The sequence below is a fragment of the Bombus vancouverensis genome, chromosome 15 (genome assembly GCF_051014615.1).
Source record: "Bombus vancouverensis nearcticus chromosome 15, iyBomVanc1_principal, whole genome shotgun sequence".
NCBI lineage: Eukaryota > Metazoa > Arthropoda > Insecta > Hymenoptera > Apidae > Bombus > Bombus vancouverensis.
The window spans coordinates 6711496-6737368 of record NC_134925.1 but is presented as its reverse complement, the minus strand read 5'-3'; the positions used below and the strand labels follow the sequence as shown (position 1 = coordinate 6737368).

Below are 25873 nucleotides of genomic sequence, written 5' to 3'. Positions count from 1 at the left end.
GTCTCATCGGTTCGACGATTAAAAGCTCGTTAGGTCGGCCGCGCACCAGGCATTCCTTGCGGTGCGGTGTCCGCGAGAGATTTAAGGCCCGTTCACAGAGTAGATTCCCAAAGGGTCTGCACTGGACGCGGAGGAGGGTGAGAGATAGGATCAGGCTTCTACATCCTACAGGATCGTGGTGAGGCAGCCTCTCACAGGCCAGCATACGGTATCTAATCTGGCCACTTTCGGAGCCGCGGGTAGCCGTGTTTTGGCCGGGGATCGTGTTAAGGGGATTTACATTCATTTCGATCCTAATAACCCGATCCCTCGGATCCCGATTTGGAACACGATATCCGTCCACTCCGTGTATACGTATACCCACGGTTTTCCTTTTCTCTCTGCTCCCTCTCTTTTTCTTCTTTCGCCTTCGTCTCTCTCCTAATCCTCTTCGAGAAGAGTATGCTCCTTCTCTCGATCTCTCTTTCGTTCGTTTTTCATGGACCGCGAGATACGCGACGAGATTCTTGAGTTAAGGACATTTCGGTGGATCTGTGGTAACAGTGTGTGAATTTTATACAGTGTGTGCATTACATTTCTTCCTTTTTTTTCAAATTTATAGCAAGTAATTACGAATAAAGGTCACGTGGAACTCTATATTTTTGATTTTTTTTTTTTTTTGGTTTTAATGTCGCTTTATGATTAAACAGAAGAATTTTAACGACGTACACGAAAATGGAAACCTGTTTGGTCCGAAGATATAAATCTTGTAAAAGTAGCTGATATATCGACGAAGTTTTGTGCAAGCCAAAGGTATAATTACCAAGACAAATATTTATTACCGCTTTTTGCATCCTTCGAGCGAGATGAGAAAATACACATTCACCTGCAAAACTAAATGAAATGGCGGTTTTAATAAAGAATAAAGTGCGTTGAGTTTTAATACTGTTTCTTCGAAAACAAGATAGAAATTGTAAAAGTGTCAAAGGTTAGAAAGCGGTACCACAATAAAATTCATTAACTTCGAATTCGAAACTTTTCAAATAAAGAAGAGACAAGTCACACTCCTCAAATAAATCAACCTTCACGACCGCGTCCATTCATCACGAAACAGGAAACCAGCGGACGATTCACCCAGAGCCGTTCAAAAAGATATCTCGCCCATCCTCCTTCGCTCAAAACACGCGTCATTCTCTCGACACAATAAGGCGACACAATTACTCAACGAAACAATCACACTAACCAGACGAGACTAACCCAGTCAACCGAGTAACCCTGCCTGCCCATAAAACTCGGATGTACGCGTTTCAACAGCTTTCTCCATTGAAAAAGCGAGGGAAGCCGAGAAAAAAAGTCGGCTTTTAAATAACTCTCACGGGCCAGGTGAAAGGCGTAGGACGTTTCGTGTCCTTAACTTAAAAGCTCGTCGTGTATACTGCCGCTAAAAGGTCTTGAGAATATCCGGACACTTGCTTCTCTTCGATGGAATGTAATTCGATTAAAAATTTATTAAGAGGAGAAATTTGCAATTATTTTTTTCTCTGTCATTGTCACAGCTACTGTTTTGTTAAGTATGTAATTATTTTAGAGTTATTACGCTATTTTATAGCTATTTTATTTGCAACCTTTTTTCCGTTTTATGCTTAATATTGCCTAGAGTATTTTTAATTGTTTCTTGATCCAACATCAGTCGTTCATTTTATATGAAACTTTTTGGATTTTTACATTCGCACCAGCGAATCGTTCTTCTCTTTGATCAGATCTTGTGAAAATAATCCGTTTTAGGCATCGAGTAAATGAAAATAAATTAAAAATAACTTTCCCTCCATGAGTGTTACTTATTTAGTTTGCGATTAAACCTACGCTCGTCGAAGCAATAAAATTCACGTTTAATAAACTTTTAAGCTATGGTTTACGAGTCGATTCATCGATATTTTAACGAACTTTTATGATAAGGAGAATAATTGATCATCTGAATATCTCTGACCTTTGCCCCGCACAACGCCGTTACGTGTGTCAATAATATCATTGGCTTTCTTCGCCGGAATGCGAAAGATGTGTTCCGCCTTTAATGGTCTTCTTGTGTTCTCTTGTTTCGAGTTTATTGCTTTGCTGGACGTTTCTTCCGTGTTCTGTTTGGAATAGAATATTCCAGCATCGAGTAGTTGTTCTTTGGAAGCGTATTCTACTTGACGGCAATTTCTCGACGTTCAGTCCTTTTGTTTCGCTTCTTTCTTTTCTTTCCACTTCCAGCATTTTAGGTGACGGTGAAAGTATTTCGAGGATGCACACACACTCGAGGAACGAAGTGTAAAAGCCTTCTCTTTCCTCTTCTTCGCGCGAGTGGCCGAGTGACGAGTGGAACGTTGGAGACGTTTTTAGAATGCTTCACGTAATTGGAGGGTTTCGTTGACAATTAATGGACTCGATAAATAGAATAACCGCTACCGTAAATAGCCGTGTTAATGCATTTACGGAGTACGGATTGTTTGGAATTTCAAAATAGTATCCCGTCCTGGTTATTTGAAGAACATACAGAACGTGGAATTAGGTGCGAATCGCTTAGACAGAACGCCACTCGAGACTGTAACCCAACACGTCGTGCGTTGTTCAGTTTTATTATTGATTTATTATTCATTTATTATCGTTATACGACTTACCATACGTGCGTAGACTAGAGCGATAAATAATTACGACGCTGTTGTTAATTAACGCTATAATTAATTGACAATTATTTGAAACAGCAGGCGATTTATTTTCAAGAATCTACCGTAAAGAGGTAATCATAGTAAACTAGTCAGAAGCTTCGTGAGAAATTTAGAAATACAGCGCCGGTAATTGTCGTTTCTCTGCATTTCAATTTGCCAGCTTCATCGGTATGGCTTTCGACCGATCCCTACGATACCTATCAAGAGAAACATCTTCGAGCCGAATAAAAAAGGATACAGCGTAGGGAGAGGGTGGTGCAAGAAGCGACGCCTAATGCGAGAAATAAATGAAAAGGAAGACGGAGGAAGGAGAAAGGAGCTGAGAAGATTGAGTGACGAGTCAGTGGACGCGACGAGGCGTGCACCGATCGCGCGGTTCGAGGCTTCATCACCCGCGGTCGCGTTCGTCGTAGTTCCTGTCGACGACGGGCGTGATGTGGCCTCAGGGCGAAAACAACACGCCCCTCTTCACCCTATCTCTCTCTTCTTTTTCTACTTCCACGTAGACTTGAGAAGAGTTCAGAGTCTCTCTCTTTCTTCGTATAGTACGCGGTCGATCGTCCCGAACGCGGTGACTCTAACTCGAGCGAACGGTAATCCGTTCCCACAGACAAAAGGGCCTCGCAGCCCGTCGACTTCGATCTTCTTTCCACCACCTCGACTGGTCCGTGCCCGTGATCGTGTCTACCGTGCAGGTATGTAATAAGGATGTAACCCGAGCTGACCGGGACAACGAGTACCACGGCTCGCGATCGGTTCCACGGGACAGGTTCGAGGCAACTTGGATCGCGTACGATCGTTCGATCCACCAGGCCGTTTCCAGGAAAAACGCTCCTCGGACTAGGCTAGAAATTAGAGAGACGATGGCGTTGGAAAAGGCTTTGGGGTGGCTGAGAAGTTAGGGTAGTTGAGGAAGTGGGGTGGTTGGGAAGTTAGAGCGGTGTCTACCTTAGGGTGGTAACTTAAAATGTTAGTTCGGAAGACGTTAGCTAGGGTTGGATAAAAATGATGGAGGTTCATGCGTTTATGGAATTTCTGAAAATGAAAAATTGCACGTGACATCCGGTGATACATAAAATGTATATAATGTGATTGGTTATAGAGTATCGTTAAAATTATTAGTCAGTGAACGAGTCTTTGGTATCGTGGCAGAAATTTGTTCAGCGGTGAACGTCTGTTGGGAGCTCAGAGCTTTTGCGAACTTTCATCCCGACTGCTATGCAATCACGTGTTATTGCTTCCATCGTAGTAACTATCGCAACGCAAGAGAAAGAGCGATTTGTGGGTAGAACTCACGAATTCTTGAAATGGAATTTCTCACTTACTATTTTTCTTCAAATTATTTATTCAAATATTCTCTATGTGGAAAGGAGGAGGTGGCTGTAATCTTTTTGACGATTTCATATTCATATGATTTCCTCTAATTTTAATCAGACGATTGTTGTAATTATTCGCGATAGCTAAAAATCTTCTCGTGATATTCCTCTTGTTTAATTTTTAATCAGCCGTCGATAGCTCGGAATAGTTCATTTACATTACCCCATCAAACTGGATCTTCCGAGAAACAACATCTCACACGTACCAACCTCGTAATTAATAATTAATAATTAATAATTGGTACTTATCTGACTTTGAGAAAATATCCATCAGCTAAGAGCAGCCTAACCATATCCCTACACATCATTTGCGCCATAAGAATGCTGACATTGACATCGATCAAGTTGGAACGCGTCGGAAGTTCAAAGTTCTTCTCGTTCGGTATCTGCCATGAATTATTTATTCGCTGATCAATCGATGGTCCCGCGTTACGTCCAATCTTCCACGATTGTGTAGCCGTGCAGGTATGCAACAAGGATGTAACCTAAGCCAGGAGGACGTCGACGAGATTCGAGACTGTCCACGAGTCTCGAAAATTCCATACGGAGATCGAAGTTCGCATTCTGTAGGCTTCCAGGAAGTATGGTCGCCTCGTTGTCCGAAATTTAATTCGGAGTTGCCGCCAGTGACCGCAAAAATTGTTGTGATCGATCGAGATCATGGCTACGGGCATCTTTCGTGGCAATAAACGAAGATACGAAGGAATTTACCGACTTGGAGTTGAAGAGCTTAGTTCATCGAGCAACTCGTAAACGGTAGAACGAAAGAAGCTATCGATTTATAGTCGGATTTTTCAGTCTCCTGAAAGAAAGAAAATTGAAGTTTATGGTTCATCGAGAGGCAAAAAATTATCGATTCAGATTCAAAATTTCCAGTTCACCAAGCGATCTGTAGACGAATTAATGAACCAGAACTTTCGACTCGAAGTCAAAATTCTCGATTCGCCGAACGAATTCTAAACGAAGGAACGGAACAACTTGTTAACGCAAACACGAAATTCTTCCTTTACCAAGCAAACTCTGAACGAATTCGTAAAAAGAATTATCGACTCAAAGTCGAAGTTCTTAATTTACCGCGTAAGAAAACAGAAGAAACAATCGATAAAATGTGGAAGTTGTCGGTTATTTGCCGTTCGATGCTTGTTGAAGGACTGGTAATCGTGCGCAGCCGAGGTGGAAAGAGCCGAGAGGGTGGCGGGATGAAGATGAAGAAGCGTGAGATAGGTCGTCCAGGAGCGAAGGCTCTTGCTCTTCACCTGGTACCATCTAGAGAGCTCGACAAACACTTGACAGAGCTCGCGCGAGTCTTCTTCAAAACACGGGCCCCATTGTTGCCGTGTCATCTCTTCGGGCCCTGGGCCATTGTCCTCCAACGCGTGCATTACCAATCGTTCAGATCGATCAAGCTCGTGTCTGCCATGCTTGATTCAACATTTAAAAACGTCTATTTAAAAATAAGGAGGCAAAAGAAACCGACAGTGAAGATACTGCTATTGGCATACTATCGGAAGATATATCAGTGATTATAATTGAAGAGCATATTGACATGATAAGGCTACTGTTGATGTAGTCGAACAGGAGAAAGCAAGCAGTTAGTTATAAAGATAGAAAAAGATAAGAAAAAAAGAGTTTATAAAATATAATAAGATACCAGAGTTTCACAAAATGGATTTATGTGCAATAATATAGCAACGAATGTAGTATATATCACAGAGTCTGATGACTGTTATTCACGTAATAAAACATTGTTAGCATAAAAGCTAGTAAAATTCATAGTGTTATCAATGCTAAACTTTCTTTCATCCGCTACCAGATATGTACGCACGATATTCAACCCCAGAAACAAATACAAAGGGAGATTTAGAAATACGCGACGGGTTAAAGGTATATGGAATTTTGAAATTATTTTGTCCTAGAAAAATGTAACTCGTCGTTTTTTATTCCTGACGTCTGAAATTATTCGAACGACGTCTATACCACCCACCACTTTTGCTTCTCTTCCGTACCAAAATTAAAGCAGAAATTCTATACGGATCCCCTACTTGTCTTTTACGATATCAAAGCGAACTAAAAACCCTCTGTCTTTTACGATATCAAAGCGAACTAAAAACCCTCTGGTATGCTTCACGAATGTGAAGAACGATCGACAGAGCGACATGGCGCAAGATCTGCTCGGCGAAATCTTCAGGAAGCAAGAGAGTGTGGAGGGGAGGAGGGAGGAAGAGAAGAAGAAAATGACGTTTTACGCTCGAGTCGGCGTTTCTGAGTAGCGGAGTGAGGGGGGAGGGTCGTTTAAAGCCCCATAAAAGAATCATCCGGGACATCTCACTGTCTGAGAATTCGAATTCCCGATGATCAGCGAACCGATAAAGGAGCGCTCTTGGCTGAGCTTGGAGAGACGAAGTCGGAGGTGTCGAGGGATCCGTTTCCAGCGAAGCGGAAGTGACTTCCTGACCGGAGATCAGCTGACGCCTGGGCGGTTCGTCTCTAGTGAATGGAATATCGAGAGCAAAGAGTAGAAGAAGCAGACTGTGGCCGCTACTCTCTCTTTTTTCGGGGCCTCGAATCATGCTGTGAAGAGAGCTTTGAAAGAAGAGGTGGAGGAGGTGACGAACGAAACGCCGCCTGGTGGGGAGGACCACGAAAAGAAATCGACCACGAGAGGACCAAGAGACTGGGAGAGATGGGAACGTAAGCGGGAGAGAAGAGCGGAACGTGTACGAGGCACTGAAACAAGAAGAACGGAATAAAAGGTTGGTCTGGACACGAAGGTGAAGCTGAGAAACGGGCCTGGAGGTGGAGAAGGACTGGAGAAGAGAACCGGCGGGGGCGGGGCCCAGAGTCTGGATACTGAGATGGAGCCGAGTTCACCATCTTCGTTCATCTCGGGACCCAACCCCCTTTTCAGACCCAAACCTGGCCCATCTTTTCCCTTCTCTTCTCTCTACCCTTCGTTCGTTCACTATCTATGTTCTTCTTCGTCTTCTTTATTCTTTGCGCCTTTCCTTGACCTTCTCACCTCTGCTTCCAGCGATTCCGAGGAATGGCAGGAAAGAAGATTCGAGCAAGGAGCGATACGTTTGAGAATTGAAATACGCGGCTGAATGCAAATTGTCGAAGCGAAAAGCGACTCAGGCCACTGCGATTTTCAGCCCGACATTTAACGCTAAAAACATTAGCAACGTTTCTCTTAAGTACTTGTCTTTCTTTCAAAGTTCTAAAATCCACGAATAACAATTTTCGAATTCGTCAATGGGTCGTTCAATTTCCTACAAATTCTTGCGAATCGTCCATCTGCCGCAGAAGCGATTAAAAAAAGACGCCGATTTCGAGATATTCTTACACTCGGCGGCAAACTATCAACCAAGCAATTTCTCTTCGCGTATTTCTTTATAATTCCATAAGAAGTGTCGACAGTGTCAAAAACATTTTACTTGATTCTTCGATAGTCAAAATGACCAAATAAAGGAGGACACTTTGATTTATTCTGTCGAATGAAAATGATGCTTGAAACACGTCACGATAACTAATAACGTATCTGATGCCAAGCCATAAAAAGTAATAAAGAGCTCCTCGAAGAGCGGTATAAAACGGTGGTATGAAACGGAGCAGACAGTAAACTCATAATTCGCCGATAAAAACTTGGCGTATACGGAATTAAAATTTTTCTCCGGCTGACGACGTAATAAAATATCACTGATATAACCAAGCGATATCTCTTCCCTGTCCAATTCCACGAGAACCATCGTAGAAATGAAAAGTAAAAGTTAAGGTAAGAATCTAATGCGAATGACGCTGTCCGGAAATACGGAATTGAAATTGCTTGGCTAACTCGAGTTGGTTAACCACGTAGCAGCTGGTCGTGGAATTAACACGGCCGCTCGGTCGTACGAGATAAGATACGATGCATGTAAACCAGGTGTAAGTGATAGACGCTCGATAATTAACGGGTATCGAGGTGAGAGATGAGGCAGAGATAGGTTGCTGGAGCTGGAAGACATTATCCCTGTCGTATCCATCATCCACCGAAAACTGGTTTGCTTTTTGTCTTTTATTCGCCTTTCGTAACGTTCTTCCACTCGCTAGTCGTTCCAGTTTCTTCTTCTTCTTCTTCTTTTTCTTCCTCTCCTTGGCGGTGTGGAAAATTTTCGCGTAAACCTGTCGGCGGCCGTGTTTCACGCGTCGTCGACGATCGGATTGTAATATCGTGAGGTGTGTCACGCGCGTATCGCCGTCGAGGAGGAGCTACGCGTCGATACGCGTCCATTCACGCTCCGCTGATTTTTCAAGCTTCGAGACAAGTTGTTCTGCACTTTCACTAATCTTTCGCAAACCAATTTCGGCGAGATCGTGTTTCGTCTGACGACGCGCAGACGCCTGGATACCTTGGTTTCTATTTTATTGTTTAATCTTACATCGCAATGGTCGGAACTTCTATTTTGATACAACTCACAACTTGTTACAAACTATGTAACAAGAAGGAAATAAAAGAAGTATGACACCGATAATAAAGCGATAAGTAGCCGCCGACTACAAATATTAAAACATGCGATAACATTCGACGCAGATTGAACGTGTTTCGCCGCTTTTATTTCCCGGTTACTTTATTACAAATCAGGTCGTTTCGTTCGCGTAATACGTGTCTTACGTAAAATGCCAAATGGTACTTTTCAATAATAATCGGTAAACAACAACTATTACGCGTAACCACAGTGATTACGGAGAACCAAGCCGGTTACGTTTTGACTTGCAGTTTCGTCGTTAACATATGACGTTAACGATATAACATAAGACGTTAACGTCTTGTGAAAAATAAGCGACAATCCGAGTATCTTTGAATAGCGTGTACCTGATCGAGAATCAAATGCAAATGAAAGTTCGAAAGAGTACTAAGATGACTAATAACCAATAAGAGCACGAGGGAAGATCAAAAGGAGAAAAACAGAAGGGGCATAGAAGCGGCAAGAGAAACGAGTGGGAGGATGGAGAAAGAGCACGAAGAAGGGAGGAAGGAAGAGCGAAAAAGTAGAAGGAGGTGATAGAAAATACAAAAGGTGGCCGGGAAGAATGGTGAAGAGGCCGAGAAATGTACCGGTCGTGGTGCACCATAGGGTGCCTTGTTCACCCAGCGGGGAACCCCCTGAGCCCCTCCCAGACTTTACATCTATTTACAAACATTTTGGCAGACCGGAGATAGAGTGAAACGGAGAATGGTAGAGAATGCACGCGGTCGGCCAAAGCCGAGAATGTCGGCCCTTATGAAAATCCATTTCGGCTGAAAAATGGCCTGGTCCGTAATCCATTAGGGGCACAAGGGCGGAAGGGAGGCAGACACGGGGGTGAAGAGGAGGTTTAAAAAAATAAAAGAAAAAAAGAAGGAAGGGAGAGGAGGAATAGCGATCACAAAGAGCGTGCGCGAAATATTCCTCGAAACGAATCGTGATTCTTGACTCGGGTCAACGATCGAAAATACGATTAAAGTATTTTTAATTAACACGCCGTTCATACGATTTTTCGTAGCCTCGTCTGGACGAATGGAGACTTTCCGATGTTCGTTGTTTAATCGCGTAACTTTGACGCTTGTTGAGCTTTCCCTTCTTATTTCTGTATGTCTGTTTTAATGTTTTCCGTATTATAATTTTGTATAAACAGTCTTAGAGACAATAGTAGTTTTGAAGCTACTCCGCTTAATCTTTAGAAGTCAACGTCGAAAAAAGACACATTTAGACATGTCATCGCAAAGGAAGTTCCATTCTTCGTACATTTTCTTTGGATTAAAAATCAATAAAGTCAGAGAAACGTAGTTGCTTTGTTATTTCCATATTCAATGTTTTTCGAAAGATAGGAAAGTTACCGTTTGCAAGAATTACACCGTAATAGCGTTTATTATGGGGTAGGGTAGTATCAAAATAAGTATTCATATGGGAGAAATTGAATTCACGATAGCGTGCCAGGGTTAAAATAAAAATTTAATAGCAACATATAAATTGTCACAAATCCTAATATTATGCAGTATCCACACAGTAAATTACCAGACAAAACAGACGCGTAAAATATTTCCATGCGAGCCCGAGCATTGACTCTTTTACTCTTTCTCAAGTCTAATGTTTCCCTGTCTATTTGACAATGTGCTCTAACATAGTACACACTGTTGGCCGTGCAAATTATTAACGTCCGTTCAAACACGCGCTTTCTTCGGAAGCGATAAATCATCGGTATGAAAACACATTGTGTTTGCCCTGTGCACTTCTTCGTTGTGTAAATTTGCGCGGGTTCCACTACGAGGAACTTCCTTCCATACGCGGATTCAATGGAAATCGTGGATAACTATGGGAACAAAGGTAATTTTCGAAACTTGGGCCGCGCCCTCGAAACGGCGATTCACGGTGACAGATCGCACCCATGAGTATTCTATAACAATAGGCTTCCCCTTGTGCCGATTATCCCGCGATGAGTACGCGATTATTCGGAGACGCATTTTATTGCAACATATGGCAATCATTTTGTTCGATCTGTTGGTAAGTGGAAAAGTAAAACGGAAAAATTTGAAAGAATTATAAAAGTAATTCAAAGTTACGATTATGAAAAATATTTCAGAGGGTGCGTATACTTATCGATTCGTGAAATGTTAAGTTCAGTTACTTTTACGGCTATATTTAATCTGTTACATTTTCTCGTTCGGTTGAAGCCAGAAATTTTCTATCGAATGATGTTCTTAGATATTTGTAATTGTAATAATACATTCTTTGATGAAAATCTGATATTCGTGTTATATGGAGAATACTTTGTATAAGAAATTTTACCTTAAGGAATTTTACTGTACACGATATAACTAGGTATTATAAAATTTATATAGGCATTCAATATTTAGTTTTTAGTAATTTTTTAAAATATTCTTTTACGTACATAAACAATCTGATCTACTTATCTACTTATTATAATAGTAGTACTACTTAGGCACGACATGTTTTGTTCAACTCCTCTAATATATCCTGAGAAAGGCTCAGACAAACCATCAGATATAGTATTACAAGTTTCACATCTTAAACATCGTCATACACAATTCCTACATTTTTAATTCCTATCTACCATAAAAGGTGGAAAGCGTATATCTTTTATCTCCAATATCACAGAAGCAAGAATTCCGTGATACATTTTATTACGCTGTAAAGAGCTATAAACCCAGTGTATTCATGAATTTGCAAGCTTTAATTAAAAACATTAAAATTTTTTAATTTTAAATTCAATTAAAATTTCAACGCAAAATTATCTTCACGCGTCTCTATATCCAATTCTATTCTATTCTATTTTATTCTATTCTGCCGCCAGGAAACCAAGAATCCTTTGTCATTTTATTTCACTGTAAAGAGTTAATATCGCTGATACTCGTGAATTTACAAAATTTATTTTCTAAATTAAAATCTTTCCAATTTTAGATTCCATTAAAACTTCAGTACAAAACCCTCCACCCCTTCTCACCTTCGCACACATAACCCGACATCCGATATCGGTTCTATTCTGACACTAGAAATTTTATTACATTGCCAAAGTTCCAACTGCAAACTAAAGTTCCGATCCCGAAGCAAAAGTTTGGCCATTAGAATTTCAATGCAGAACCCTGGAAATCCTTCTCGTCGTCGCACATACTCCACCCTACGTATGCCAAAATTCGTGTGGAAATGCATGCGACGCCAGTTGCATCGGAACTCGAGTCGTGCCATTGAAACGATGGTTTAAGAAGGCGCGAGAGGCGGCCGACAATACCCGGTTCGACAGCGGGGCACGAAAACGAGACGAACCTTACAATACCGCGAATTTGCAGCTCTCCTTGCGGCAATTAGCCCCTATTGAGCGGTGCACGACAGCTCGAGGGACCGGTCCCGCCTTCTTCTTCGTTTCGTGCTGCTCGACCTCCCTTTTCCTCCCCTTTTTCGTCTCGCGGGTGAAAAGCGGGCTCGTTGCTCTCGCGGCACGGTGTCACGGCCACGTGCACGCGATCGCCACAAGCGAATCGCACGCCCATCGGCTGTCGGATGAATTTCAATTAAGCGGCACACACGCGGTCCGCCTCTCTCAATGAAACGGAGCTGCACGCTTGGTGCCGTGCCAAGCGTCGCGCCAAACATGTCACGAGATATCGTGCACTGGCTCAATAGCTATCCTTAAATCCTTTTCTCCGTGGCGGAACCGATTCAATGAGAAGAGTTCTTTCGTTGCTGTCGGTTAATGATCTTTGCGTGGGGACAGTTTGATGCAGGATTTTGAAGTTTCGATGTATATAGCAAGGGAAAGGACTATTCGAGATTGAATGTCGTAAAACTCAGAAGCTCGAACTTTATACCGCACGAACAGCATGTTGTCAGCGGATTTCTATAGGAAGAAATTCATATTTGTGTTAATACAAGACATGGAATTCAGTCGGAGATTTGTTCCGTTTATTAAAGGCACTTTTCTTTGGGTGTTTTATATATTTTTGTGTATTACATACGTTATAAATTTCTCGCAGATGAAGAAAGATCCGTAAAGTTTACATGTCTGACTATACTTATTGCATATTACGAGATGTTAGTTTTTAGTTAATAATGGAAGAATTAGAAAATATTGAATACTTTAGGTACAGTAAGAAATAATATGGATAGAGTTTTTTTCTTTTTTTTATTTTTATTTATTTACATTTTACAATTTGTCCAGTAGGACATTTGGTAAAATATTATAGTTTAGTGATATAGTAATATAACATGTGGATGGCTACCCCCAGTTGGATACCATCTTCGAATGTATGGATAAAGTGACTAAAGAGTCTACAGCAATTGTAGAATTTAACCTCTGCGCTCTAATTCTTAATTAAACTACTCGCTGGAGCTATCGACTTGCTTATGTCATAGAACAAGCCAAAAATATTACCTGTAGTTATCTACCAAGATTATTAAATTAAACAACAATTTTCTCGAATCCCCGTAGTTTGCCAGATGTCTCATAAATGCATAAACTTTTACACTTAATTAATCTACTCGCCATAGCCATGAATAATTGATTTATGTGCAATTTACATGTGAAATAAGCTAGACACAAGCCTCGTGGTTGCCTACGAGAATTGTTAAATTAAACAAGATTCACTTGGATCCCCCATAGCTTCCAAAATTTCTCATAAACGAATAAATTTATACATCCTAACTCTTGATTAATGTACTCGATACGAGCCACGGATAACTTACTTATATCACACAATAAACCGAAAACAGCCCCTGTAGTTGGCTACGTGAATTAAACAGGGTTTACCGGAATCTCCATAGCTTCCCATAACCTAAAGTCACTGGTATCCTCGAGCACACTTTCTCGCGCGTTCTATTGACCATCAATGCTTCTCCTCCTGTCATTCAGGTATACAACCGGAATACAGAAAGCATAGAGAAGAATGTCTTCTGCTCTTAAGTTGCAAACGAGAGGAAGAAAGAAGAATAAAAAAAGAAGAAGAGGATCGCCGTAACTGAATGATCCTCGATACCGATCGTATTTATACTCCTGTTTGCCTGCTAATTCGCCACGGACACGACCCTTAAAATCCTGGTGTCCGGCCAACACATGTATTCGTTTCCCGTTCTACACTCGTTCCAGGGGCTGTTCGTTTACCTGGCCGAGCGGTTGCACGCGGCGCGACGCCTTTTTCCGCGTGCATCCGCGTGAAATCGCGTAAATCCTCGTCCAGACGCGCCTGTAAGGAAAATCGCGTTAAGCGGAACTGTGAAGGAAAAACTAGCTCGAAAGGAGGGTCCAGCGTGGTTCACTGTATACGGAGATGAAAAGAGGAGAAAAAAGCCGTTGTTTGCGTTTCACGGATGGAAGACGAAGTCGAGGGATTGGTCTCGCGCGAGAGGGTGCCTTAAATACGAGATAGGTCCAAAGGATTTTCAGAGTCATTGGTTTTCTCTGTAATTTTGATGGGAAATTTGGCCGCGACGAGGAAAAGAAATTATTCCACGGTTGTGTTAATATATTAGATTATCCCTAAAGTTTCTTTCGTTTTATAAGGAAACAATAGACGCACAACATTTTTTGTTTTATATTCTTTTTATTGAATTATGTATGATACATTTCGTTCTATTGAAACAGACCCAAACTTTTGGGACGACCTAATATTATGAACCTGAAATCCGTCTTTAATCAATCATTGATGGTGGAAATGACAAACGATAGATATACGAATTCTATTGTTCATAGAAATATTCAAATTCCATTATTAATAATAGAGATTAACGATATTTCTTATGCTCGTGCAAGCAATAATGTAGTAGAACTCTGGATTTATTCAATTTGTGTTGGATTTCTAGAAAGGATTAGGTTCATGGAAAAATAAGCGCATTTGTCGTTTAGTTAGTTAATAACTTGTCAAGCGTAACTTGAACAACGTGAAAAAATTAACGATAATTAATGGTCAATTATTTCTTCTCCATTTTTGTTGCGTTGGATATCTTTAAATTATTTTTGGTTTGTTAGCTTTCTCTGTTCCCTAATATCTTTATTCGTTGTCCTAATGCCATCATTCCACAGTTACGGTTAAATTACTAAATGTTGTAAATTATCAATCGAGTAACCCGAGGATGCGTTTTGTTACAGAGGTGTAAGGAGAAGCTGAACACCCTGGCTATCTCGGTAATGAACCAGTGGCCGGGAGTGAAGTTAAGGGTGACAGAGGGTTGGGACGAGGAGGGAAAACACGCGACGGATTCGCTGCATTACGAGGGACGTGCCGTCGACGTGACGACGAGCGATCGGGATCGCTCGAAATACGGAATGCTGGCGAGGCTCGCTGTCGAAGCTGGTTTCGACTGGGTCTACTACGAGTCTAGGTCCCACATTCACTGTTCTGTCAAGTCTGGTTAGTATTCTTTATTCATTATTTTCTCCAATTAGATGGTCTTGTTAACTAAATCATTTTTCAGCTAGAAAAATTACTTCAAACATAAAATTAATTAATTAGATCTATTATAAAGGAAGTTCTTTTCTCTTCTTTCTTCTTTTTCTTTTACCTTTGATGTAGGATGTACCGAATTTTTGCATATACATCTCGAATTTAGATATTTTAAAAGTGCTTAGATTTCATGTAATTTTTAGAGAAATGAACTACTTAAAAAAAAAAAAAAAAAAAAAAAATGAAACTACATCGGGTTTCGAATATATTCTAGATTTGTAATATTTAAAATATTTTAGAAACACCGCTGCTGAATTTCCATTAACTTTTAAAGAAATAAATCGCGTTTGAAAAAACGTTTTTCACGTTGAAATATCCGAAGTATTTTAAATGTACGTATTTATCGATAAGAATGAAGAGGAAGTTATTGATCGATAAAAGCAACCTGCCGAGAAGCTGCAGTCGACGCTCTCGTGTAATTTGTCGTTACGCTCCTTTAATTCGGCGGCTTCGATTAAGTTCCGTGTAAATTTCAATTACCAGAGGCAAAAACGATTTGCCTTGTCAGAACCACCGGTGCAACAACGTTGCGCAAGTCGGTCGATAGTCTCTTGCGATTCTATTTCCACGTTTCGAATATTAGATTTTTTAATATCGTTATATGTAGCTATTATCTCGCTAGAAAGAAATTTAGAGAAACTTAAGAATCAGTGGAATTTACACGAACATTTTTAAATACAATATTTAATATTCTTGTTATAATATTCAGTAGATGAAACAATTTTTTACTCGAGTTCTGTTTCTTTAAATTACGTTCGTAAATGAGTAAAATTAAATTGCAGATTGCAGTGTTACTCGCTAATATCTTTTTCGAGAAACGATGCAACAAAAATTTATTCGCTGGTTCGAAGAGATCCAGATCTATCTATCGATGCCCGATAAATCGTATTATCGCTATCAATCAACATTCCAGTGGAGACACGCGTTTGGATGTTCCGCCTTGTCACGGTCACTTCATTCGTCACGCCGAAATAACGTTGGCGAGCCAATGTTCGAGTCACCTAACCATGTTATACGTTTGTAATCGTTTCCGGCACCTAATTTCTCCTGAAATCTCTTTAAATCACGCGCGCAATTTACGATCCTCCTGATATCGCCGCGTTTTATGGAATAAACGAACGAACGATCTTCGACGATCGTGGAACCGTTTAGTAATTCATTTTTAGAAACATCAAAGCTTGCAATTTACGATGCAAAGTATTATCTCTACGAACGCGCAATTTTCAAATGGAAATAAAAAGAGAGAATCAGTTGCGGACAAACAGATTTATTAAAAATTTGTAAAGAAATATTTATAGGACAAGAAATATAAGATAATGACAACAGAATGCACCGTGAATCCTTTTCGATAATCGATGGCTGTTTCAGTGAATTTTATTTTTACTTTGATCGATGCTTGGTTGGTTTATTTATGGAAGAGCACCACTGCTACAAGAAAATCTACTTGCTGCGCCATTTGCCTCTCCGCCAAGAGGAAGTTATCTGTTTTACCGACTTGTATAGATCTTCAGGGTATTGTAGAAAATGATCGCACTCGGTGAAAGAAGTTATTCTACGAGGACAGAGGCAGTGAAATATATCTTGTATGCCAAGACCTATCTATCGAGGATAACAAAGAGTAACGCGACAATTCTTTTACGTGTTTCACAGTCTTATTCATACAGCATATACATAATGTATATTTTGCAAAGTTTAAACTTTGTATTTAAATATACTCTTATTATATATTTGAGTATTTAAGTATACTCTTTAAACTTTAAACCACGATTGCCCCGCGGAATTAGAAATTAAAAATAGTCAATCGAAATACTAATTGAGCGCGATTCCATATAATATCGATTCTTTAGAATATTCGTGTTACAGAATATTCTATTCTGTACGAACTAAATTCCATAAGAAATTATATTTCTACTTGATTCTATTTATTTATAAATCCACAAATCGTGAAAAGACGTGACTCAACGGAAAGACACAAGATAGAAATGGAAGAACAAGAAGAGAAACCGATACAGTCGAACCTCGGTAATTCGAAGCTCAAGGAAAGAGTTAAATAAATAAAGATCTAACACAAACGAAAATTCGACGTGCGAAAGCTTCGTACAATGGCACAGTTACGTTCACTTTTCCAGGAAATGTTAGTACTTTAAGCTTCCCCTTGAAACTAACTTTGTTCAACGCACACGTATGCAAAAGTTAACGCGGGCAAAACGAATGGCAAAAGAAAAAGACGCGGAGGATGATGGCAATTGCGCGCTCGACTGACGAAAAACGACTAGCTTCCATGGATAAGCCCGTGATCGAAAGGCAAAGAACCAGAGGAACGGCCTGCGTCGTCTTGCGTTGCTTGAACAACTATAACAGTTAAAAGAAGACAATACAGGATGATCGATTTCTCACATCTTGTGGACGTAGCATAAGTACACTTCGAGTTGCAGAAGCACTGACGATAGAAGTTGGAACTTACAGAGGTAAACTTTGATTTGTAGAGATAAACTTGGACTCGTGGAGGTCTTCTGAGTATTCGAAAGTCGAGTTTCAGAGGTAAAAGAATGCATCTATGGATATGTGGCAAATAATTCGAGTTGAAGTAAGTTTTATTGCCACTTGCAAAGGTTTTCGCAACGGAGCAGAAAGCAACGAAGAAAATTCTAGTCTTACAGAAGCTTTCGAGTTACGGAGGTTCGACTGTGATAGAAATAAATAAAAATGAAAAAAGATACAGTAGAGATGTGAAACTAAATTTGTATTCTATCGTACTGTATTGTATTTCTTTATAGCATCGAGGCTTCTGCCTATTACAATCTTTCCTGTGCACGTTTGATACATTTTATTTCTATCGCAATCTATTCCTTACAGTTAAGTCTTCGTTACATTGTCTATCTGAATCTATAGAAATCTAAAATATCTAGCTATATCCTTATCATATAGATTATATCGTACAAATTATTATATTTATATCTTCTAGTTCATTTCGTCTCGTTATTCTAAGACATATCGGCTAAGGCGCCTGCACGTATATTTCTATGCTACAATGCTGTATGCGAGCATATGCTGTCAGTCTTTGATATTTTATTTCAGTTTTCGTCGTTGTTCTTGGTCTCTTCTCTATTCTTCCAAGCAAGAATCTCTCGACTTCGTGCTTTCCTTTGTGAAGTTTGCTAGTTTCAATATGCGCTTTGCGGTTTTTATTGTTTCTGTCCATTTCTTATTCCTCAATGTGGTTGATCTGATTTCTCTACACATTGTATAGTCGCTTGGTACATGCCTTTCTATTTTCTGTTTCTCCGGCCTTACATGGTTGACATGATTGGTCCTCTTGCATTTTATATTTCAGTTCATTTTCTATCATCGTTGTCCAACATAATTTCTTTTACCGACAGCGTGCAACTAGATTTAAGTAAAGATGATAAGTACGACAAAGGTAATAAAATGGCCAGATATCGCATAATTCAACGTTGTCAATTTTCGTTACGCGACGATACGAGCGAGAAACGTTCACAGAATGGTTGGACGAAATTTCTCATAAGCTACATACACCGCGGGTAGAAAAGGAACGTTAAAAAGGACCAAACACGAGGATTCGGGGGCGCAGGCTCGTTTCGTCGGTTTGGCCGAGGCTCGAGTTTCAAAATAAATGTCAATAAATCTAGGCTTGCCTGTCGGCTCAAATTAGATTCCAGCGTAACAATCGCTGCGAAATCGATACGAGCCGAAAGAACGATATTCGAGAGACCAAGGGAACGGTCAGTTAAGAGAAACAGGTATCGTCTGTGGACGCGAGCCACGCGTATCACGATTTCGACGCCCTCGCTCCATTCTCTGATCCATCTTCCTAGATCGATCGATCGATCGATTTCCTTCCAAGATCCTTTGCCCGATCTGCCTACAGATTTTACCTCGAGACGATTCTCTACGAGATTCTCCAAATATCTCCTCTGCTAGATTTTGTAGTCTGATGTGGTTGAACTTTCGATCAATCGAAAGAAGAAACAGAGAAGAAAAGATAGAAATCGGTTAATTCGAGGAAAATCATTCAGTATGGGTAGTAGAGCTTAATTTTCATGGAAAATTATTCTTCGTCAAACTATAACGGAGGGATCAATAGAAAATTAATAAAACATGTAATTGTGGGAACGCACGATGGCTTGGAAATTCATACAAAATGTTTTCAACTTGATTTTAAACTATACCACAATGTTTTTTACTATCGGTTGATCTAAGAAAACTTGAAGTATGGAAAAGATTTTGTTATCGTATCTGACTCAATATTAGCTGCGTGATATTCACCCCATCGGATGTCTGAGGGTTAATCAGCTTACCCAATCCCTTGGCGACAATTCACGCAATCGCTATTCTCCATCTTTCTCACGATCTCCCCTAAACTTTCTTCCAATCAATTCCATGCTCAACCCACTTGTGCAACGACGTGTCGAATAATTCTACGAACAAGCTTCCACGTCTTTCGAATTCATCCTCCGCTTTACTTCTATATAAAGAAAATTTGAGAATAAGAGAAAAATAAAATTTCTGTGGAAGATTCAACCCCTCCAGTGTTTTTAATTTCGTTTATTGAATATTTCATCAACCTATTCCTGGTTATTCTAGTTCGTTTGTTGCATTCTGTATTTGATAAAAAGACATTTTACATACAGTTTGCCAACATCGTCAAGTCAAATAAGATGAAAAACCTTGAAACATAGCTAAAGATGGTTCGTTCGTTAAATAGAGTAGTCAGACACATACACACATGCACAAAATCTGACGACTATCACTTGAGTTATAAATGAAAACCAGCTTTTTAATTGCTGAAAAGGATGATCGGCCAGCTGTAGCTTCGCTAACTTCGCATTTTCAGCTTCAAGCTCTTTACCATACTCTTCATGTTCAACTTCAGACTTTCTACCGATTCCTCATTCTCAACTTCACACTTTCTACCGACTCTTCGTTCTCAACTTCAAACTTTCTATTAGCTCTATATTTTCCACTTCGACGTTTTTACCGATTACCTGAATCCTCAATTTCGAACCGTTTAGCACCTGCAAATAATTTCCATCTTCAAATATCCTGTTCGAGACTGGTTTCTCAGAACGTTCGATTCCCCTGCTCGTGTCGCTCTTACAGTGAATTAACGAAACGCAACGACGTTCTCTGACATGATGGCGATTTTCCGCCGCGAAACGTCGGAATTCATCGGTGGTTGAAGGCCTCGAACCGGAAGGGATCCGGTCCGGTTTGATCAGGTAATCGGATCCGTGGACTGCGGTGTCGTCGTTGTCGACCAGACGAATCGAACACGGTTGAGAACGCCTCATGTGTAACGAGCTAACCGTGAGAAATTCGTGGCAATCATCCCTTGTCGACTACCCCGTCGTACCTCGTAATAACGATTGTTCGACGGGAATAATCGCGATTTCCCCTGAGAACGTGGCTCTCTATATCGCGCTGTTGCGACCCACCGACGACAGGCTTCATTTAAATTTAAATTTCTGTCCGCGACAACGTCGATACGACTTGTTATCCACGAGGTATCATTCGATGCATCTCCTCTGATATTTTTTTCGCTCTCCCTAATAGCCACGTAGACTGGGAAGATATTTTTTCACGTCAGACGCAGGGAAAATTGGGGGAATCTTTATGCATTCGTAGTCTACGTTTTGATAGCTGTACGTGTGTGTATATTCCTTGCTGCAATTCAGGGTACCATCTATTACGATTTGAAACTTGAACGATCAACGCATTCAATGCGAGAAGATTTTTTATGGTCTCTAGCTTCCGCGAGGAGGAAGATTGAGAAAAATTCCTTTGCTTTCAATTTTTCTTTCTTTTTTTTTTTAGAATACACGCTCGATCGTTGAGAAATATTAAAGAAAAAGCAATGTCGATGCATTGAACGTATTAAGTTTATATATTTTCAAATAAAAGACAATCGTATCGATTGCCGTGTAGGAGAGAAAATTCATCGAAATTTTATGAACTCGCGTTTCTTTCAATGAAATATGATCGTACGAATTCGCGCTTTAGAATTCAGCGTGACGTTCACTGGAAGTCCAAATGGGAAGTTGTTCGGTTTTTCTATTTCGACAATCGAATCACCCCAAAATCGACGTCAGAGTCGCAGTAATCGATACTTCAGTTTCGTTAATCTCCTTCGCGCAATTCAATTTTCGATCATCCCAAAAAACGAATCAACTTTCATCTGTTCTATTGGGACTCGCAAGTTTATTCGGGCGACGGAGATTCGATTAAAAGATCGAAATATAGGAAGAATGATTGTCCAAAATAGAAGTATTTTATATAATATTTTATACTATAAAAGACTTTTTAAAATATTCTCTTTTAACAATGATATCGTAAATCGTTCTCTTTTCTCGTAACTGTACCTCATTTTATACTTTTTTAATGAAAGTATCCAAATCGAGAAGCATGGAGGAAAAACGCGAACATTATTTTTTAAGCATAAGAAATATAATTTTCTATTTTTTATGTCTATAATAAACGATATACAGTAGAATTCCATTTATCGAAGCGAAATTTTAGTCGCAACCTTCCCACTTCTTTTTCGTATTTTGCTGAAATATAATAAAAATATGTTCGTCATTCATTCATCACATTCATCGCATTAACCAAACAGCATACGATAAATCAACACCAACAATGTTACCAGTAAAAAATCTTTGCGAAAAACCTTGGTAGAAACCTTTCCAAAAACTTCACGTTTTCTAATCAACCACTCTCTTCTTTCAGAATCATCGTCAGCGGCGAAATCCGGAGGTTGCTTCCCGGGCAGAAGCTTGGTGCGAACGGCGGACGGTTCCTCGAAGCGGCTGGATCAAGTGCAACTTGGTGAGCGAATCGCAGCCCTGGACTCGCATGGTGACATCGTGTACAGCGAAGTAATAGCCTTCCTGGACCGTTCATTCGCCGAGAGGCGACAATTCGTCCGATTGACCACCGAATCTGGTCGAGTTCTCACCCTGACACCAGCTCACCTGGTCCCGGTCGAAGGCAGATCCACGGTATTCGCTGGCAGAGTTCAGCCAGGGGACAAGATCCTGGTAAGAGACCCAGCCGATGAAAACGAGGTTCAGCATCGTCTACGATGGGACAAAGTAATCGACAATCGATTGGTTCTCGAAGAAGGCATTTATGCTCCTTTAACAATGGAGGGAACGGTGTTAGTGGACGATGTGGTCGCTTCTTGTTACGCGTTCGTAGACAACCAGGAACTGGCTCACTTCGCGTTCCTTCCGTACCGAATGTGGAGCGCTGTGAGAAAGTTTTTCGAAAGGAGGCTCCTGGAAGCAGAGGACCTCAGGTACACGGACGCGAGGCAGGACTCGAGAAAGGGGCAAGAAGGCATACTTGGATATGCGTCCTTCCTCTATTGGATCTCCTCGTACGTCACGCCATCGAGGATACTGTATCAGTGAGACGAGGTCGATCGAGAGGATTTCTTCTCGGCTTTTATCTTTCTTTTTTCGTCGAACGGACTGCGAAACGCGTCCGCGAGTGCCCCACGTGGAGTCAGGCGAAGGAGGATTTCGAAGGATGTGGAAGATCGTTCGAGGTCTCTTGACAAGAATGCACGTGTACAGGGGAAAACGATGTGGAAGAACTGAGGTGGAATCGGAATGGAATTGCAGATGTACTTCGTTTTGGAACCCAAAGAATTTGTTCCTCTTTCTTCCTTGGAATATACGAGAGTTTGCAACAAGTAGAAAACGAAAATATAACGTAGCTAGAAAACTAGTACTTTTTGGATTCTACTCGTGTTAACCCTTAATCACAGATGTTGGTGCTTTTAATATTACCATGTACCAATATAGTCCCTTGGATTATTTATTAAATCTCTCTGTTTTGAATTAGAATAGAATTGAATTAGAATTAGTTAGAAAACAAAGGACGAGGCTTCTTAGAATGGAAGATGATCAAGCGTTGAAGCTTTTAAAATTGCATGCTAAATTGTGGTAATGATATGAAAACTTACATTTAGTCTATAGTTGAGAGTTAAACAACCTCATATGTTAGGAAAGGAAGCCACAAATTCAGTGTGTCTCAAAACCAAGTTGAACCGAAATGATAATAAAGATAGAAACGAACGAATGGACGAATACTGGACGACGTGAAAGGTCCACGCACGTGTTCCTGTGTCGTAAAAAGAAGAGATCCTGGTTGTTAATAATGGAATAAACGAACGAAACGATCGTTTGTCTCTTTCTGTTGAATTTTTATTCTAGGATCGGATTTCTTCTTTTTTTATTCATTTTTCATCGAGAAATGTACTCGATGCGTGGACTGTGCGCGTAGCTCGAAGTCGAAGATGCATGCAGAAATGAAATTTGTTCTGGCCAGTGACCTCTCCTCCATTCATTGAATTAACTTGTAGTATACTAGGTATTATTATCGAGAGGATGGAGTTGAAACGAAGCTTTAGAAGCGAAGAAGCTTGTGCTCTTGGTATAGTGTGTGTATAATACGAATATATAATATAATTATTGTAATTTTCTTCATTTTTGGCTTTCTCTGTCTCATTTCTGTCTGTCTGTCTCTCTCTCTGTCTCTGTCTGTCTGTCTGTCTGTCTGTGTCTCTCTCTCTCTCTCTCTCTCTCTCGCTCTTCCTCGACGAATTTTATTTTTGCGCGCGAATCGTGTTTTTTCGGATTATGAGATGGATCTTTTACGAAGCCCGGTTAGAATGGAACTTTGCGACGAATTCGTCGATAAGTCGAACGAAAGGGACATAGTGCGTGTTTGAAATTTATTTATGGAACTTTTGTTAGGATGAAAGGGTCGATGTTCGACGAGATGCTTGGAATACTTGAGAAGTATGCCCCGTTTTGTACTTTGTGACGCGAGTGAAAAGTATTTGGCTGAACTTATGTAAAAATATAGTTTGTTATTTTTCATGAAATACGCGATAAAATATTCGTGTTCATTCGTGCCACGTATTCTGTGAAATAATTGATTTTTATGTGTTCACGGTTCTGCGTTTTATCGTTCTCGTAAAATACGTATACTTCCCATAAATTTTCAGAACAGGTTTTATCATGTTCGTGATTTATTTCTTGACGTCTTGATCAAAGTTTTAATAATATTTTAATATTTTTCAATATTTGGAAAAACAACGGAGGATCTTAGAGGATCATTTCGGTCTGTGTGTGTAATTACTTTTTGTGATTATTGGAAGTATAAATTATCGTTCATACGGAAAAAATATTATTACATGTACAAAATTTTTAAGACTTTTTTTTATTAAAAATTGTAGAAGTACAATCTTGATTATTTATTCCTAAAAATATTTACGTGAAACATTTATCAAGTTACGAAGATGTACATTATTTGCCTTAGAATATTTATGATGTAACATAATTCTGTTTAAAAATTCGGCACCGTTTTGTGCTTCGAATATTTCGAAAATTAATTAGACGCGTACTTAAGCCAAGAATATTACGTATTACACGTAAAGACGGATAAAGTACTCGATTTTTTACCTACGAATCCTTTGAAAATAATAATGAAATTTTGTTAATGAAATGATGAATAAGACGATTCACGATATGTTTCTAATACCGCTTATGCAAATTACAAACGTACTATGTAAACGAGTTATAGGCAAAGATTGAAATTATTCAGCCAAATCACAGAGACACGTTCATGTTCGTTGCAACACGTTATACCTTTTAATCGCTTCTCGCCCCCAATTCTTGCCTCGAAAGTAGCGTCGACTTTCATTCATCTAATACGGCATTCTAATGTTAGAAACAATTTATTTATAGAGACTAAACGTTGACGTTCGTTCGTCGATCGATGCTTTCTTTTCGCGCTTTTGGTGCCCTGTGTATACGTATGCAAAGTAGCAGAAGAAGCTAGAAAAAAAAAAAAGAGAAAGAACTAGAAAACGGAAAAAAAGTATTACGTCCCCGTTACCTTTTCCCCAAGTGACCTAGAAGAAGAAGAAGAAGAAGAAGAAGAAGAAAACGAAGAAGAACAGATTAGGAACGCTTCAAAGAAACGAAGAAAAGCGTAGAAAAAGGAAAGAATCATTGTACATAGTCCGCTGTTCGCCAGTTTCTTTTTCTTCTGTAGAATTCTGCGAGCGCCGCGTTTCCCTCAACTCGATCTTTTTTTAATCGTATCCCGTATAGAATTGCTGCATTTAACGCCACCTATAAACCCGAAACAACGATTTTCTCTTCCCCTCGATGTACAGGAATCCGTAGTGTGAGATATCGCATATTCGATTTTTTCAAACATCATCGATTTATCCGGAATTGGCTGAGAATGATTCATTTTCACGCTAGAGAGGTTACTGCATCGACGCCTAAGTTATCTGCAGAAATTTATATATTATAGTAATTATTATTATTATTATATTATTATATTATTATATTATTAATATTATTATATTATTAATATTATTATATTATTATTATTATTATTATTATTATTATTATTATTTTTATTTGTACGTAGCGAAAACAAATTATAAATTATGTATATACACCATCGATAGATTGAATTACATCATTAAACACAGCAGAAACCAATGTCCCATCATTGTCTTCCACCTTCTTCTTATTCTTTCTTGCTTTCTTAAGAATTCATTATTGATAGATATTTTATAAAGTTATTGAACAACGAAGGGATATGATTTCATTAATGAAATGATCTTCAGATATACGGAATATGTATTTATTTTCTTCTATTTTAAATTGCTGATTGTTTGAGGGAGCTTTATATAAACGTAAAAAGTAGAAAGAAAATTGAACGAACGTTCATAGGGGATCAGAGTCCTATATCTCTTTGCGCATCGCCGAAATGCTAATTCCAATCTTGAATTG

At 39.7% G+C, this 25873-nt stretch overlaps 1 protein-coding gene across 1 annotated transcript in view; it reads left to right on the top strand.

The window, feature by feature from the left end:
• The window catches only part of hh (hedgehog signaling protein), an 84288-nt gene extending 58926 nt beyond the window's left edge, over nucleotides 1-25362 (top strand). Inside the window, exons 2-3 of the mRNA XM_033335290.2 lie at nucleotides 14678-14939; nucleotides 21777-25362. Coding sequence (XP_033191181.1) covers nucleotides 14678-14939; nucleotides 21777-22462 — 948 coding nt within the window. The 3' untranslated portion in view covers nucleotides 22463-25362. The remainder of the gene's footprint in view (nucleotides 1-14677; nucleotides 14940-21776) is intronic.
• Nucleotides 25363-25873: the final 511 nt, after the last annotated feature.